Source organism: Podarcis cretensis (genome assembly GCF_951804945.1).
Source record: "Podarcis cretensis genome assembly, chromosome: 3".
NCBI classification, from domain to species: domain Eukaryota; kingdom Metazoa; phylum Chordata; class Lepidosauria; order Squamata; family Lacertidae; genus Podarcis; species Podarcis cretensis.
The window spans coordinates 87,926,062-87,945,080 of record NC_137172.1 but is presented as its reverse complement, the minus strand read 5'-3'; the positions used below and the strand labels follow the sequence as shown (position 1 = coordinate 87,945,080).

The 19,019-nt window shown below is 39.6% G+C and overlaps 1 protein-coding gene and 1 long non-coding RNA gene across 4 annotated transcripts in view; one reads left to right on the top strand and one right to left on the bottom strand.

Annotated features, from left to right (window-relative positions):
• The window catches only part of FAM135A (family with sequence similarity 135 member A), a 54,627-nt gene extending 45,942 nt beyond the window's left edge, over nucleotides 1-8,685 (top strand). For all 3 annotated transcript variants that reach the window (XM_079970379.1, XM_079970380.1, XM_079970378.1), the window contains 4 exons: nucleotides 3,571-3,722; nucleotides 4,769-4,879; nucleotides 5,300-5,413; nucleotides 6,464-8,685. In XM_079970379.1, coding sequence (XP_079826505.1) covers nucleotides 3,571-3,722; nucleotides 4,769-4,879; nucleotides 5,300-5,413; nucleotides 6,464-6,669 — 583 coding nt within the window. In that variant the 3' untranslated portion in view covers nucleotides 6,670-8,685. The remainder of the gene's footprint in view (nucleotides 1-3,570; nucleotides 3,723-4,768; nucleotides 4,880-5,299; nucleotides 5,414-6,463) is intronic.
• LOC307213001 lies at nucleotides 8,447-18,852 on the bottom strand. Its single transcript, XR_013837342.1, has 2 exons — nucleotides 18,506-18,852; nucleotides 8,447-9,805 (listed from the first exon to the last, which is right to left on the bottom strand). It is a non-coding gene; the product is annotated as an uncharacterized lncRNA (long non-coding RNA).
• Nucleotides 18,853-19,019: the final 167 nt, after the last annotated feature.

Sequence of the window (19,019 nt, the reverse complement as noted above, 5' to 3'; positions counted from 1 at the left end):
AAGATGTCAAGTCCCGCAGGGCCCTGGTCTCTTGTGACAGAGTGTTCCACCAGATCGGAGCCACAGCCGAAAAAGCCCTGGCTCTAGTTGAGGCCAGCCTAACTTCTCTGTGGCCTGGGACCTTTAAGATGTTTTATTTGAAGACCGTAAGTTTCTCTGTGGGGCATACCAGGAGAGGCGGTCCCGTAGGTACGAGGGTCCTAGGCCGTAAAAGAGAGGTATCAACATGCTTGAGGGAATCAAGAGGTTTGCAGAAGTGCAAAATATTTTTTAAAAAAATTAAGAGGAGGAAAAACAACAACAAAATGAGAACACGCTCAGCCATCATCATGTAATATTAAGTATCAGAAAATAAACCAAAAACTGAGGTCTGGGCATGGAATGGAAATCATGAGCAAAGGTATGGCTGGGACCCTAAACAAGAGCACCCTTGCTTAAAATGTGAGGGTACATGTCAAAATCATTGTTTTATGTCCCATCTGCAAGTGGCTATTAGCCCTGATAGCTAATAATAGTACAGTACAGGCGTTTACTTCTTAGATCGATAGAGGCAAATTACATTATTTCCTAACCTCACTGTATTAACTCTCAAGTTTTCAGGGGAGAAATCACAACAAGGGAAAGCTGAAAAGGGTTCTGAGTACTTTGAAATCTGGGTACAAATTTATGGGGGAATGGGTAACAATAATAGATGAAATTCTGAACAAAAATAAGGAAAACATTTTGCTTAGGAACCAACACAGTCTGTTTGTGTTAACATCCAAGGAAATCATTACAAATTGCTATATCAATGGTATATGACTCCACACGGAATGAGTAAAAATTTCAGTGACCAAAAGTGTTTGAGACACGAATGCTTAAAGGCAGATACGGAACATATCTGGTGGACCTGTTGAATAATTAAAATCTGACTTCCGGGTTAGCGCGATCGGCTAATGGCGGATTCCCTCCGAGCTCCGGAGGGAATCGGCTCTGCTGAAGACGGGTCCTACCGCGCCGGCGACGCGGGGACCCTCAGAAACCGCAGGCGCGGAAGCCTGCGGACTTGGTGACTCGGTGGGCACCTTTAAGCGCCCTCCCTGACCCACGAAGAGCCTTTTTAAAGGCTACGGAGAGGGTACAGGGAGCGGCGTGGTGCTGAGAGTAGACCGCTACTTCAGTGGAGCGAAGCCGCGTGCCATGGCCGGACAGCGCTGACTTTTTTCCCAAAATTCGGACTGGAAACAAATAACCCGTGAGTAGAATGGAATTTGGACTTTAAAATCTATATCTTTGAATTCGGTACAACCGGGGGATGTGCTAAAGGGAAGTCCGCACCCCCCTATCTACAAACGATCTAAAGCAAGGATCGGTGGACTAAGGTGGAGAGTACTGTTTTTGGTGTTAGATAAAAAATATTTCCATGAGTTTGACAGAAGAAGTCTTTGTGCTGGAGAGAAAGTGAGGAGTTTTGGAAGCTTTTGTGTAACCCCCCCCCCTCCCGAACCCGGGAGCGTCCTGTGTGTGAGCCGGAGGATAAAGAACAAGGAGTTTGACAGCTGTCAAAGGAGCTGTCAAACGGGCGGCTAAAATTTAAGAACTTTGTTATTTAATAACTCTCTGAACTAAAAGTGTTGCTTTTGAACTGAGGTGGCTGGAAACAACGTAGTCATAAACAACAAAGTAACGGGCTGTTGGAAAAGGACTATCAAGCAACTGTAATCCCCCTAGGGGAAACTAGAGACATTACAATGGCTGCAGAGGGAAAATTACTGATAGAGATAGAAAGAATGTTTTTTCTCGTGGGAATCCTGCAAGAGCAGAGTACGGCTATGAACAAAGAACTTATGACCTTGAATTCCAAAACAAACGACTCTACTGAATGCATAAAGGATTTGCCTGATAAGGAATCTGCAGCTGAACCAGAAAAAACTTTTTTGGAATCGGTGGAGAGAAAAGAAGGAATGGAAAAAGTGCAGGAAAATATCAATCAGAAGCCCATATTGTCAGGAAATAAAGAAGAAGATCTTTGGATTACAAATCTGCGAAAGATGAGAAAGATGAAGGAGGAAGTCCCGGGAGCACTTGGAATATTGGAATTCAAAAGAGTAAAGAAATATGATTGGGACTTCCTCCTTGAGTATGGGAGATCAACTGACTTTTTGCAGCAACTGCTATTAAGTATCTTGGATGGAAGAAAATAGGATGTGACTGAGATAGAATTCCTTCGAGACCTGAGGACCAACAAAAAGGGCTACCAACAAAATCGGCAGAGAGAGACTGACAGAGACTTGAAGGCCTCTGATGTGAGGAATCCGGGCTAGGATAATTGCTTGGGAAGGGATGGAAACTGGGGTAGGGAGGGAGGGGAGAATAGAATTTCAAAATTTTATGATTTTTGTATTTGGCCATTATGACATATAATTAACAAAAATACAAAGGGAGAAATTCGTGGAAGGGTAATTAGGTCGACCTTAGAAAAAAAAAGATTTAATGTTTAAAAGAGAATTGGATAAATTAAATTTGGATAAGTAAAAAGGATTAAGTTTAAAAATAACAATAATATGTTAAAGATGGGAGATAAGAACTTGCTGAACTAATTTTTGGAATTGGGATGTATGAAGAGGGGGTGGGGGGAAGTCAGGGAAAGGGGGTAATGAAAATAAGAGTTTAAAAAAATATATTTTTTGTTTTTGTTTTTGTTTTCTAAAATGTGAAAACCTAATAAAAATTTTATATATATAAAAAAATAATAATTAAAATCTTCTGGAGAGAGGTTATAAAGATAATATCATTAATAACATTTTACGCTTTGTCATTGGACCCCCTAATAATTTTGCTAAGGTATTTAGATCCACAAATAAACCACAAAGAGTTAAGATAGTAATAGTAGCCTGGTCGAATGGTTGTTGCACAGAAATTGAAAAATAGGTGACACTACCAGCAGTGAAAAAATGGTTTACAAAAACTGGGAAGGTAGCCACAATGAACAAGTTAGTGGAATTGATCAGACTGAGAGAAGGAAGACAAGAAAGATAAATTCAGGATAAATTGAATCCTCTTACTGAATTTATGACAAATAAGTATAGCATAAATGTGGATGAATATAATAGTTTTTCTATGCGGTAAAATATTAAGTATAGCAATTATAATGCAAGTATTTATTATATGTATGTGTTTTTGCTGTCTTATTAGTGTGTGTGTGTGTGTATTTATATATTCATGAGATATAATAAAGTTTATGGTGACCCATCTTAACTGTTCATCTTAAGATTCCTCTGTATTGCAGCTACAAAGGAATGCGGCCAGATTTCAGTGCTGTTTGCATCTGTAATTTTACCTGCCTTCACATGATGTCAGGTGATTGGCAGGGGCCATGGCTTAGCCAAAATGGCCTTGAGAATCCAAAGGGGAGATGGGCTTAATAAGGCCTGCAGGCTGGATTCTCCTTACCACCGATTTAGAGGCATCTGCAGGAAATGTGTATTATTTGTTGCTGTTTATAGGTCATTGTTTGCACCAGTTTTCATTTGCAAACTTAAAAAATAAATAAATCACCCTCTCCCCCCCCCCACTTCCTGTCTTCTACAGTTTTATTGGGCATTCGTTGGGTAACCTAATAATCCGTTCAGTGCTCACAAGACCTAGGTTTAGATTTTACCTCAGCAAACTTTACACCTTCCTGTCTCTGTCTGGACCACATCTTGGTACACTCTACAACAGCAGTGCTCTTGTTAATACAGGTAAAATAGTAAATTTGTTTCATGTTGAAAGTTCAATGGATTTTTGTGTGAATACATATGTTATGCTTGCCTCTCTCTCTCTCTCTCTCTCATGGAAATGAATGGGGAAGACAGGGTGAAATGCATCTTCTACAAACACCTCGATGTTTGGGATTTTAAAAAAGAGCTTGGCAGATAATTTTCAAAGAAGTTTTAAATTTAAGCTCTTGGTATAAATTTAGCGGTTGGCGTTCAATAGTGATCTACAGGGTATAAGACCAAGAATCTTACTAGATAAGCAGGCATTGTTAATTTCAGAAATTAAAGTTCTTAAATGGAGTTCTTTAGCCCAGAGAACTATTTCAGTCCAAAAATGAAATGTTAATAAATTAGTGTTCTGACATGCCAATCAAAATTTCCTTTCTGTAATTGAAATGCCAACTCTACATAAGCAAGACTGTTCAGCGTATATGGGTAGAGAATCTGTATCTAGATAGAGCAGCCAGGATTAAACAATGATAGATGGCCTTCCCTTCTTTATATTTCTTAAAACAGGTCTTCTCATGAATATGAGAAGGGTTGTGCATATATATATACACACAGACTCCTTTCTCTAAATGATCAGAAGTGTGAATATTTGCATTTTCCATTTTAAACCCTGCATAGTAAATTCTCTTATAGATATGCCTCACATTATAAATATTCTAAAATATTTTTAGAAGTGTTGAACAATAAACAACCCAAAGGTCAACAAACTGAATATTTTGAGATATATAAGGGAACCAAAATAATCCTGCAGGTCCAATGCAGGAATTTTTGTATGTATGTTTCTGTTTATGAAATTCCTTTAACACCTTTCAGCTAATTCTTCTAGTGGACTGCTGTGTACACTGATAACACATTAAAAGGATGTGAACTGTGAAATGCATAGAACATCCTTGTCTTGATGTATGGAATGAACATAAATTGGGGGCTAGGTTACCAGTAACATATCACATTAAGTATTTGAGTAAATATTGTTATGATTCTACTGTATATACTCACATGTACTGTATATAAATATACAGGTCTCTGGTTTATGCAGAAGTGGAAAAAGTCAGGGTCTTTATTGCAGTTGACCTGTCGAGATCATTCAGACCCCCGGCAAACTTTCTTGTACAAACTTAGTAAAAAGGCAGGTAAGCAATATCGAAACCTTTAAGAATATTTTGTTGCTTTTAATTAGTAATGTACTTTGAATTATACATTAGTGTGATAACTTGAAACAACTTGGATAGTCATGACCATAAAAATGCTTTTTTCTTGTACCTATGCAATCACTGATTTTCAATTAAAGCAGGTGTTCTAAAGTTTGCCTATGTCTTCTAATAATGAGGTGTGATACCAGTCCTTTTAATGCAGTAATTTATGGCACTGATAGAAAGCTTGGAATCTCAAGTAGAAGAAAGTTCGTTTACATGCAACACCTGTTTTATGTTGTAACCCCCCCCCCCCGAAGCTCAGTGCTACTTTACCTACATTTTGGAATGAAAACTGTATGTGTTAGTTATACTGTATATTGCTTTAGATTTACCTTTTTTTTTTTTGTCTTCCCCCAGGTCTGCAGTATTTCAAAAACATAGTATTAGTAGGATCTCTACAAGATCGTTATGTCCCTTATCATTCTGCTCGTATTGAGATGTGTAAAACAGCTTTGAAGGATAAACAGACAGGTAATGGCCAGTACATAGACATCTGTGAAGCAATTTGGTGTTTATTCCTTAGACAACATTGAAGAGAATATTCCTCCATGACTCAGTTTGTGTGGTTTGTTCAGCTTAAAAGCCCTGCTGCTTGTCTTTCCATTATACAGTGGTACCTCGGGTTAAGAACTTAATTTGTTCTGGAGGTCTGTTCTTAACCTGAAACTGTTCTTAACCTGAAACACCACTTTAGCTAATGGGGCCTCCCACTGCTGCCGCGCCATTGCTGCATGATTTCCGTTCTCATCCTGAAGCAAAGTTCTTAACCCGAGGTACTATTTCTGGGTTAGCAGAGTCTGTAACCTGAAGCGTCTGTAACCTGAAGCGTCTGTAACCCAAGGTACCACTGTATAAGCCATTGTGGCATAATGGTTAGAGTGTTGGACTAGGACCTGGGAGAGCAGGGTTTGAATCCCCATTCAGCCATGAAATTTACTGGGTGACCTCGGGCCAGTCACCATCTCTTAGTCTACCCTACCTCACAGGATTGTTGTGTGGATGAAACAGGGGAGGGGGGGAGAGAGAGAGAGAACCATGTATACCACCTTGAGATCTTTGGAAGATAAAAGTGGTGTAGAAATGTAATTCTGAAGTATGTCAGGTGTGGGCACATGACGTTTTTTTAACTGTGGCATCCTTTCCCAGCTGGTCCCTGCCTAAAGGGCCAGTTGGCCCATCTGTTGCTCACAATTGTGTAAGATAGCCAAAACGTGGCTTTTTAATCAGGCCTTTGGGCTAAACTCACTGGATTTTTTTTGTTCATTTGTTGCATGCATATACTGGCTTTTACAAGGCAGACAAGGTGGTTTACAGTTTTGAAATACTAAAATAACACCTGTTGATATGCTGGGAGGAGGGTTTGCTCTGGGTGGCTGAGGTTTTGTGTTCATGGATTGTTTTATGCTGAAGTTTTTTAATTACTGCTGTTAGACATTCTGAGGGTTGTTTGATAGGAAGCAAGAATATGAAGGTTTCAGCAGAATAAATCAATAATGCAACTTTTTATTTTTAAATATACAGGACCAATATATGCTGAAATGATCCAGAATCTGCTTCTGCCTGTTCTTCAAAACAAGGAATGCAATTTGGTTCGTTATAATGTGCATTGTGCATTGCCAAACACAGCCGATTCCCTCATTGGAAGAGCTGCACACATTGCTGTTCTGGACTCGGACATATTTTTAGAAAAGTTTTTTCTTGTTGCTGCCCTAAAATATTTCCAGTAGGAATAAACACATTGTCACAGACTTGGCTATTACCTCATTAACAGATGAATCAAATAATGTGTGATATTAAACTGTAGCTGCTGCTGCATTTTAAGAGATATTTATACTTTTTTATATGGAAGGTAATTTATATCGTCCATGTGAGGAGCTTTTTTAACATCAACTTTACTTTCTAGGTAATGTGGCTGTGCAATATTTTTTTTTAATGTTCATTTCTACTTTTTTCTATTTTTCTTATTTTGGGTACCTAATTATTTCAGAACTGAGATTTAAGCACAGTATGTAAAGTTGGTGAATTTACAGGTTCTTAGACTGCAAAAGGTCAATGTTTTTAGGAGTCTTTGGATGCCAAACAAAGTCCAAATTTTAACAAGTCTAAGAAGGTATTAAATTTGGTTGTCCTGTTTGGGATTGGAGAAAGCTGAACTGGAAAAAGCAACTGCTGGCTGCTAAAATAGCTACAATAACTGTAGGTCTGTTCAAGACCACTCTTGAGTCGCCTGTTTGTTATATCACTACATTCTGTTTTCTACAGAATCATTACTGAACATGCTATGCCTGTAGAAACTACATTTTCTACTGATCTCAATAGCATGATGGTTTACATTTTCACCTTTACTACTGGAACTTTAGTTTTCATAAGCAAGCAGCAATTAAGGATTTTTGAATGTTGAAATGTGAGCTGCCTTCAAATGGAGTTTTGCAAAGTTTAATAAAATTGTTCTTCTGTCGGTTCAGTTCTTCAGTGAACCTTTTACACGGGACTTCCTTGTATGTACATTTTTAAAAAGCAAAGGTTATAAATTTCTGCAATACTTTTATGAATATAGATTTTTAAATATTAAGTTTTGTTGATAACAAACTGCTGTAAATAGAAATCAGTTGCATCTTGAAACAGAACAAAATGATAAACTTTAGTGATACTGATAAATGTTTTTAATATACAGGAATGTTAAAGGTCTATTGAATTTTTATTGGTGCTGAACAGCATTGAGATCAATATTCTTCATTCTTTTTTACCTGTTTCACATGGTAATGCACTTAAAGGTGAAGAAAAGGGGTGAAATTCAGTAGCGCTGTGCTGCTCACATAGATCCAGTGGAAGCATCCATAGATGCAATAGGAGGAGGGATAATCCCCCTCCCTGTTGCAGCCCACCACCACCTTCCATGCTGTTCTGTGCAGCGTCTCAACCCTCTGAAACATTTTTCTTGGGGGAGGGGGCATACAGGAGGGTGCAGCAGGAAAGGGAATCCCCGCCCCTTCTTACATCGGCAGATGCCTCCTGTGGATCAAAAGTGATTTCATGAGTATAATGGCAGCACTGGATTTTACCCAAGGTCTCATGTATTCGTTAACCGTAAGGAACAGATTTTCTGAAATTATAAATTTGTTGTATATCTAGTGCATGTTTATTTTTTAGCATTGTGGTATTGCATCTGGTGTTAATAAATTGAGCAAACTTCTAATAGATGCAGAGAGAAAGCAATGTTTTGCTTTTTTCAAAGTGCTGAGGAATGTATATAGTTTCTAGTAAGCAAGGTCACAGTTTGTTGCTTATACTTAACATTGCAAACACTCCACTCAGCTTTTATATACCTTCAACTCTGTTGTTTTTGAATGGCTCTGTTGAAACTTTTGTTTTTCTGTGTCGTTCAAACATTTGCAAATGTCCAGCAGTGAATTGTTCTATAGGTGGTATTTGTTTCAAATTTTGTGGACTAATCTACAATTGTTAGCTGCACTTTTTATTTTATTTTTTATTTTTACAAGAGATGTCTTTTTAATAGACATTGCTGCTTGTTCATTTTACCTGTTGCACTAATAACCCAATCTCATTCATATTTCCTCAGAAGTGAATCCCACTGAGTTCAGAAGGAGTTACTCTTGAATTAGTGTGCATAGGAATGCACCATTATCTATTACCAATTGTGATGGCTATGCGTATTTATGCATATTGATTCACAAAAATATATGGCTCCTTGTATGTGCATTAAATGAATGGTTCTAAGAGTGCATTTTTTCCATTGTTGGCTTCTTGGGAAGTAATGCACCACAATTCTCATGCTAAGTGTAGGCAACTTAGACTTAAGCCTAAGATAATACTTAAGGGTGGGGGGTGTCTGCTAGAAGCAGCAGGCTGTACATGAACGTGCTTGTGGATTCTCCATTCCCCTCTTCCACTTTTAGGTTTAATTTCTGGGACTAAATTTTTTCATACTGCTGTGTTCTGCACACGAGAAATCTCTTGAACCTCTGAGGTTGTGTTCAACTAAGACATAATCAGAAGTAGACATCATTGGACTCCGGTTAGTCACAGCTAACTATTAAGTTCATTGATTTCAGTGGGTCAGCTCTGAGTATGACCTAGATAGATACAACCCATTATTGGCTGATGCTCAACAACTTAGTACTGCACTGTGAACATTGTTTGTAGCAGCAGCTGCTGACAGGGAACCTGGCCTCCCAGCAGCAGCATTGTGGCTGTATGCCAGAGCAGGATGGTAGCAAGGGCAGTGCAGTGTAGGTGTACCTGTGGGAATGCCAGATTGACTCTGCTGGTGAACCTCATCACTGTCTCAGTATGTGGCAGAAATGCTGCTGCTGAGAGGCTGGGTCTGCATTGGTGCTGCTCCTGGTCTGTGATTGCAAATAGTACATTTACTAGTGCAGTGTGTGCAGCTGTAGTGGAAGATAGGATTCATTGCATGTTTGATCTTTTCAGTCTCTTTGTGATCTCTGTGGTTCGGAGTATTAGCAGGCATACAGCCATAATTTAATGTACAGTGGTACCTCGGGTTATATACGCTTCAGGTTACATATGCTTCAGGTTACAGACTCCGCTAACCCAGAAATAGTGCTTCAGGATAAGAACAGAAATCGGGCTCCGGCAACGCGGCGGCAGCAGGAGGCCCCATTAGCTAAAGTGGTGCTTCAGGTTAAGAACGGACCTCCGGAACGAATTAAGTACTTAACCCGAGGTACCACTGTATTTGAAAGTAATATGGTGGTACTACTTCAAACGTTTGCATCCACATATATACAGTTTTTACTTACCTTCACAACTCTGTAGTTCACTCTTATTCTCATTCTGTATATGGACGACTAAGGCGGAGATTCAACAGCAGGCCTTGGGCTGTGGTAGAAGATACAAGCCCCAACATTTGTTCAGATTGGCCCTGATCAAACTCTAATTGTACATCGTTGTAAACAGATACAATCGGCAGTATAGTGGGGGCTTGATAACATTGTGATCCAAGTATACATTAGTCCTTTGCCTGGATATTTCCCACTGGCTTGAGGCAGCTGCTTTTATTACAGAAGACAGAGTAACATGATCCCATTTTAATACCTTTGCAGAGTTTTAACAATATTGCTTTCTAGGATGCTCAAGCTGAGATTTTCTCCTATAAGAAAACCATGCTTGTAAAATTTAGTCTTTTTTTCTTCCTAAAAGCAGTAAATAATAAATAAGCTATCTCCATCACCATTTTGCTACTGATAGCAAAGTTGTTTACTGATACAAGAATACTTGTTTACTGATACTGTTAAGTCTGCTTTAGGCTCCTGTTTCCTTTTTCAGTTCATTTAAGAGTACAAAAGATACTACTAATGCATCTGCAGAGAAGGGTAGATTTACTTGTCTATAAGGATCACTATCACATAGTTGCATTGTGGTCACAATTAATTTCTGTACGTGTTTAATTGTTTCATCTGTACCTTATCTAGCCCCAGTGTTATAGCTTGTTCTGCAATTCTTCCACTAGAGGTTTGCAGCCCAGCTATTTCCTTTCCACATAGTATTATGCAACTATGTATAGCTAGAACTGGACCAAGGCCAGCAGGAAATAATGAGTTCATTGATTAAGAGTTTTCTGGCTTCTCATTTCACTTAAAAGGCTTGTGTTTCATTCTTTTTTGGCTGTAGCCATTCAAATGATGTACTGGCACCGTAATAACTGCCATTTAGTCTACTTTCTCTTTGGTGTCACTCAAGAGAGAGAGAGCCACTCCTTGCAGTTATTTTCCTAGGACGTTTTTATCTCATTGCCATCCCTTCCATCAATTCCATAATTAATTTCATTCTAATAGTAGGCAAAGTCCTAACTTCTGAGCACTGGTGTTGTTCCACAGTTCTAAGATCACAGTTTGTTGTTATAGTTATCCTTAAATGTGCAAGGGAAATGTTCACCACTTTTACCCTTCCTGAGGATGGTGGTGTGTCTTAAAAAGCAACTGCTTCATGTTGAAGTGGTTTTGAGTATTCCTCAATATTCACAGTACAGTGGTGCCTCGCAAGACGAAATTAATCCGTTCCGCGATTCTCTTCGTCTAGCAGTTTTTTCGTCTTGCGAAGCAAGCCCATTGACGGCTTAGCGGATTAGCGCTATTAGCGGTCTAGCGGCTTTTAGCGATCAGCTGAGAGGCGGCTTATCAGCGGAACAGCTGATAAGCGGCTTAGCGGCTTAGGAAAGGGGGGGAGCGGAAAAAACCCGCGGGAACTCGCAAGATTTTTTCATCTTGCGAAGCAACCCCATAGAGAAATTCGTTTAGCGAAGCGCCTCCAAAACGGAAAACCCTTTCGTCTAGCAGGTTTTCCGTCTTGCGAGGCGTTCGTCTTGCGGGGCACCACTGTATACAGATCCAAAATATTGATTGTAGAGACCAATAAAAGCAAACCTGTGTGCAACTCCACCTTTATACATGTACTCAGACCTACTATTGCAGAAACCTCCTCCTTTCAGCTGTGAGAATGATAGTATGATAGAATGATAGTATTCTTGCTAAATTATTGTCCCCACTATGTATAATTGTATTCCTCTGTTTTATTATGCTATTTCTGTCCCTTGTATGCTCCCTAGTCTGAGGATGCTCAGGAATCCCATCTATATTACTACCAAGATAAACAAGGAACATTACCATCTTAAAGTTGCCAACTGAACTGGGGCCAAAGAGAAAGGTCCCTGGCGCTAGGTATGCCTACATGAGGGGAGCTTTCCACAACCAATAATCATGATTGAATGCTGAACTTGTAACTGCTCATCTCTTGGTCCCACTCTGTGGTTCTCAGGTGTTCTAGAGGTGGCAAAAGTCACCGCTTTTCTAGTGACCCTGGGGTTCTGCTCATTCACAAGCTGTAGAGTCGACTGAAGTAAACCGGTAACGTGACTTCTTACTGTGAATGTGAAATGAAAACCTGCAATAGTTTTTAAGTTTCTGACACTTAGGATGTTAAAAAAGGGGTGAGATGTGGTGAGCTTAGGTCAAAATGCTACAGTTTGTTTTTGACGGTCTTGCAAACGTCCAAAGTCACTCCAAAAAAGAAATTCAGAACAGCTGCCACTCTTAGCAGTGTGACTTCTCAGTTCTCAGTACAGTGGTACCTCAGGTTACATACACTTCAGGTTACATACGCTTCAGGTTACACACTCTGCTAACCCAAAAATAGTGCTTCAGGATAAGAACAGAAATCGGGCTCCAGCAGTGCGGTTGCAGCAGGAGGCCCCATTAGCTAAAGTGGTGCTTCAGGTTAAGAACAGTTTCAGATTAAGAACGGACCTCCGGAACGAATTAAGTACTTAACCCAAGGTACCACTGTATCAGATTTGACTGGGTTGTGGTTTTTTAATGATGTAAAGTTTGGTTGTGCAAGTGTTTTCTCCCCAGTTAATATCTGTTGTATCAGGTGATGTAGATAATTACGTGTTGCCCATTCACTTGTACTTAAACCCAACTCTTCTGTGGGCTCATGGAGGAAGCAGAAAGCATTAAGTCAAGAGTCCCAGTCAAACAGGGAGTATAAAAGACCTTGGACAGCTCCAGAGGACCCTGCTAAGGCAGCTACCTGAGATGTTGTCTTTTCAGGGAGCTAGAGCCAACTGAAGCCTATGTAGTCTGATTTGACCTACGCTGTCTTAGCTCCTGAGTTCTAAGATCTCCTTGCATCAGAAGGAGAAGAAACTACCTTGCAAGGTAAGAAGAACTTTAAATCCCTTTGTTTTTACTCCCCATTACAGCACTGAGGTCAGAGGAATGCCTTATTCCCTAGTACCACTGAGGGGAACAGAAATGCTAGAAACATTTTGTCTGACTGCCTGAGTGTGATCTGCTGAGTGTATTTGTGTCTGTCTTTGTGTATCAGTGTGTGTGGTCTGTGTATACGTGATGTGCCAGTATGCCTACTTTAGGCACGCAGCACTTGGAGGAGTGGCTGTCTGATAGGAGCGAGCCAGCAGTAAATCACACCCTGCACATTATGAGCAAGAAGAGAATCTGCACAGACCTGGCAGAGTGTCAGGCCTAATGAGCACAGGTACCATAGCTGTCAACTTTTCCCTTTTCTTGCGAGGAATCCTATCCAGAATAAGGGAATTTCCCTTTAAAAAAGGGAAACGTTGACAGCTATGACAGGTACTAATCCCCAATAGGTCTTCCCCATGGATCAGTTGTCAAGACTAAAGGACCCCACCTCCCCACAGCCGTCTTATGTCTCCTCTCCAGAATTTCCCCCCAAGCAATTGGAGACTGTCTGCATGCCTGTCTTTGCTCCTCCTGCTTCATGCCTCTTCTGGTTCTGGAAAACCAGTGGGGAGTGGAGCTTGTCACAGGAGGAGGGGGAGACACCGTTGACTCTTCACCAGCCTGACTCATCTCTGCCTCTTGGCCTCCCTCCCATTCACCTGCTTTAGCTTCTGCCTCTGATTCTGGACCTCTCTCTGCCACAGACTCTCCCAGCTCACTAAGCCCTGTTATACCTTCAGCTTCCAACACCTCTTCCCAGTCTTCTCCTTGTTGACCACTCCTTGTTGTCCCACCACCACTCCCCAGGCTCTAAGCCTTCTTCCCTTGGTTGATTCCCAGCTGGTTCCTCCCACCATTCCTCTGTTTCCAACCAGTCCATGACACTCCTTTATTGTGGCCTTTGGGCTGACAAAAAGCCATTACAGTACTCCCCCTTTAAATCATTCTATGGACATTTTTCTGACTAATTAAGCTACTATATATTTTGGAAAGTGACTTATCCATCTTTATCTGTTCTGTGTAAGTTTGGATGCCTCTCAGGATAACCATTGTCAAACTTGGCACAAAGGTGGCCAACATTTTCAGTCAAGATGGTATACTGAAATGTGACTTTGGTATGACTGTGCCCTAATTTGGGCATGACTGATCCAAACTACTCCAATTTGGATGCCACTGAAGATACTGTCTCTCTATTTGGCAGGGCATTGCCAAATTTGACGTGATGGGCCCAAGCTGTTTTAGATTTCCCTTATGATTTCCTGTTGTGCCAAGTTTCATTTTTACAGTTTATGAAAAAATTGGGCACATAACTGCAAATAGTCATTAATCTGAACCAAGTAGCTATTTATTTGATGTAATATATTTTTTCTTTTGAAAAAAATTATGTATTTTTCACAGACTAATAAACTGAAACAAACTAATGGCCCCCTACTCCCTTCTCTGTCTGGAAAATACTCATTAGGCAAGAAGATGGAGAAGTGGGTTCTTGTCTATGCTGTGGTGATGAAGAGCAGAGTGAAGTGCAATAACACTAAGCAAGCCATTTTGTACTTCAGTAACCTTAATTTCTGTAGCTGTTACAAACACTTAAGTATATATGCCATTGAACAAGGAATGAATTTTTGGCCATTAAGTGCTGTCTTTTGCAGATCATATTACTTAACAATGCCAGTGGGATTCCTTTCTATCCTGAACAGCAAACCCCAGTAAATAATGCTTATGACTCAACATATTATATATAGCATCACAGATTGTTCTAGTTTGCCTTTGCTATGGAAATACATTTTATGGCACTAAAAAGCTCCAACGCTTAAGTTTAAGTTAATGAAGCTCATCTGTGTTAAAACTCTATATTCACACTTAACTTGGTGCCAGCTGGAGCTTAGGTTGAAAAATCTGAAATTTATTGCTTTAGCTAGCAATAAAAGTTGCTCATTTAAGTGCTGCCGGTCTAACAAACCAAAGAACTGAAAGTTTCTTCAGAAGTGGAATATTTCAGAAAGAGATATATTTGAAATTAGCAGGAGACCTTGAGTTAGTTTCTAATAGTATGTGGCTAGCTCACTCCACTAAAACTGCCTTATTTATTGGCAGTACAAGATTTACCGTATTTTTCGCTCTATAAGATGCACCAGACCACAAGACGCACCTAGTTTTTGGAGGAGGAAAACAAGAAAAAAATTATTCTGAATCTCAGAAGCCAGAACAGCAAGAGGGATCGCTGCACAGTGAAAGCAGCAATCCCTCTTGCTGTTCTGGCTTCTGGGATAGCTGCGCAGCCTGCATTCACTCCATAAGACGCACACACATTTCCCCTTACTTTTTAGGAGGGAAAAAGTGAGTCTTATAGAGCAAAAAATACGGTAATTGCTTACAGAAACAACGGAGGTCAAAGACTGGAGTTATTTGGAAGTCAAACATAAGATAAGGCTCCCTTCTATTTTGAAGAACTAGGAAGGTGAGGTGTTTCTTCAGCTCTCTTATTTGTGGATGAAAGTTTCTATTATGTTATTTTAATGTAACTATGGAAATGAGTGTATAATAAAAGCACAAATGAAAATCCATTTGGATCTCTGATTTGTAACTTGACAGCCTGCTCCACAGGAAGATAACGGCTGTTTAAACGGGGTAATATGTTTGACATGTTGGCTAAATCAGAGTGTTTGGATTTAAGGTTCAGTGGAGTTAGAGAATGTGCAGTATAAATAAGGGGACAAGTGATGGCAACCAGCCAGTAGTCTCCAGGCAACCAAGAGAAATGACTGGTGAAAAGTTGAGGGGAAGGCAGTGTTTTGGTGTGACTGAGGTAACAAGACTGACGAGGAGAGAGGAGGGGCCCTGTGTAAAAGAATGAGGCAAAAGAGAAATGTGTCTGTGTGGGCGGCTGCCAAGAAGGTCCAGGTTTCAAAGAAACAAGCTTGATATATATTTTTAATATGGATTATTGCTTTTAATTGCTAATTGCTCTTGAGAATTCTTTGAGAATGAGGAGGGGAGTATAAATATTTCACTATTTATTTATTTATTTATTTATTTATTTATTTATTTAACTAACTAACTAACTAACTAACTAACTAACACAAGTGATAAGCATCTTGATAAATTCTGAGGAATCCTTGAGTGCTCTGAGAAAAGAAAATCCCTCCAGGGGTCAGGAGGAAAGGACTGATGGTTTTAAGATTTTAATTTGTAAATTATGATGTTATGAGGGGGAACGGTTTAAACCTTGCTAAGTGTGGGGTTGTTGCTCTTTCTACTCTCTCCCCTGCTGTTCTCTGTGTATTTTTAGTATACTCCGATTTTTAATTTTGTCTGTATACATCAAGGTTATAGTGAGATTAATATAAGCTCAGAACTACCACAGAATCATGTTATTCTTGCCAGAATGGGCTGGTTGCGTGGGATAAAGAAGCACTATAAAAACTGAACTGTTTCTCAATTTCTTTCACCAAGTGCTAATTAGTCACACTTCAGATGCGTAGTGAAGCTCAACATTTTAGGTTGTGCATTGTGTGACCTTTGCAATCCCAAACTGGTGAAAAGAAGAGGGAGAAAGCTAAAAGTAGAACACCACTGAAAGGAAAATATATCAGTATTGTATATTTTTTAAATGTAATTTGAAGATTACAATTTTTTTTTTGCAATTTAGTTGCAAAAGGGAGTTAAAATTAGATGAGCTATTAGATTAAGATATGTAAATCACTGGAAATTATGAACAAAGTACAACATTTTAGTTCAAAACTACAGTCTCTCTTTTTGGGGACTGCATGTTTCCCTCCCCTCCCCCATAAAATACACATTGATGCTTGTTTTGCAGAAGTCAGAATCTTTCCTCAGTGTAGTACGTCCATTGTTGAGACGTACTCAACTCTATCCCAAAGTGCAATATCAAAATACTAACTTAAGGAAGTTCACAGAAAGCTTTCTGTCTCTCCCACCGCAATCAGCTGTGCCTCTACAAAGGGTCAGGGGACCTCCTGAACAGTGTGGGACAAGATACAAAAGGCTACTGGAAGAAGAGTTGCTCCAAATCGGGTGGAATTCCACCCTATTTGGGGCAACTCATCCCTCCATCAACAGTGCCCCATTAAAATACTAAAAGATCATTTGTAAACAGGCTTTTTAGTGGGTAGATGCATGTGGTTGCAGAAGGAAAGCATACAGGAAATGTTCATTTCATTTAAGTTTCTCTGGAAACCAAATCACTGCTTACAATGCTTTTAAAACCTCTGGAATGCAGTTGTGCTATTGGCTCTTCTATCTTGCGGGGATGATCCGTGACATTGGGGAAATTTGCTACCATGGCTAAGCGTCTTTTTTTTTAATGGCACACCCTGGCCCACAATTCAGTACATGTGTCTTATTGGTTGCTGTTCCTACTCTTAATTGGAACAATAGCTAACAGTGTGGACATTACAATATGGAAGCACACAACCATTGCTCCTATTAACACCGTGTGTTGTGTGGAAGGAGATTAGAGAAAATTAAGGAAAAGCTGCAGGAGATATACCTAAACACTAAAGTCGACCATGAGTTAGCAAAGGAGATAGCCATGGCGACAACTACAATCAAGTGCCATTGCAAAGTCCATGCAGTGAGATTATTGAATATAAAAGACTCAGGTGTGTCCTCTAGCAGAAACCACTTGTTTTAATAAGTAGGCAGTAAGCAGATCACTGAGCTGCTTTCTGTTTTGTGTGTTGTGCTTTTGCATATGATTGAACCAACATTTGTGCAAGATTTGGTGTAAAGGAAATCAGAAGGAATTCTATTTGTATATCCTCCCTGTTAAAATCAGAATGAAGGCTCAGTAAAGACCCAGCATAATCTAAGATCTGCATAAACTTTGTGCAAGCAAATTAGGGTGAATGCTCAAGGAGAAGGTTAGTGAAATCCTAGGACTGCAAAACAAGGAATGTGTCAGACCATAATACATGGCTGATAAACTGCGTTTGATCATCTTCTGCAGGTTGTGTTGAATACTGCACCTACGATCAAACATCTGTAATTCATTTGGGAAATGTACACCACTCTGGTGAAAGGATTATAGATACATACTGTATGTAGTCTAAGAGTTAAAGTTAGCGAAAGAGGGGGGAAATGTTTGTCTGCATTCTGACTTCTAAGATACTTAGCAGGCATTAGAGCTTTGTTGGTAAAATACATCTCTGATGGCAGCTCAAGAGTAAATGAGAGAGAAATTGCTGAGTTTTAGTTATGCCATTTAGATTAATGGTTTTGCAACTCTTGTTGTGACATGACCTGCTAAGTTTATAGCATTTTGTTGCAGTTACTCATTTTAGCAAGCAAATAACAATGCCCTGGTTAATACCGGGCTATTATTAGGAGTGCTGCATTAACAATAAAATGAAAACAGGGCTTCTAATCTAAATGATGGTGACATTTAAAGCATTTTTGTGTCAGCCCGGGAGAGAAAATGCCTTGACAAAACGTTTGTTTCAACACTTTCTGCTTCGGTAGTGTTTTATCTCCGTAAAATATAATCCTGCCATACTGCCTGTCAATTATACTCTTACCACAAAAAGCTTAGTAAATATATAATGCACACAGAATAGCTATAGGCAACTGTATCAGGCAGTAACTTACAGGGGCAAACAAGACAACCCCGCACAGTAAAACTCTCACCATGGAGGTGGATGCAACAGATGACCAGCTCCCCATGTAATCGTACACTCAACAAGTTACAAACTTGATAAATTGTTCTGTATACACCCTTACTATATGTATATACTATATTATATGTAGCAGGTTATAAAAACTGCTGCAAACTAGCATAGCACACCTAAATAGTTACCTCTGTCATTTTTCACTAGAACTTCTCAATCTGGGGGCCTCTGTTACGCCATCTATGCATTTAAGCAGGATTGGAATTTAAAGGAAAGAGGCATTCTTGGTGACTGCCAGCATCGTAACTTTGGAACCAAATGCCTTCACCAAAGCCTGTGCATTTTCTGGAAATAGTGTAAGACCATTCGGATTGCTTTATGGTGGCCAGACATACGAATAAAGACGGTTAGGGCTAAATAATTAGCACATTGCTACTCATCCTGAGCCACTGATATGGATAAATGTATAATTTAATTTTGATTGTGACCCATCCCAGCCTTGCACAGTGCATTTGCTGCTACATATGTCTGATTACTATAATGGTGACCTCTACTTCTTTGCCGCTATGATGTCATCTGCTTGGTCATAATGATTGTACATCACAAGTTAGATTCATTACACTCCCCTTGTTCAAGTAAATATGTAATTTCTTGATCTGCTTTGCCAGCACAGCAGTTTGTAGGATCTGATTGTAGGACAAA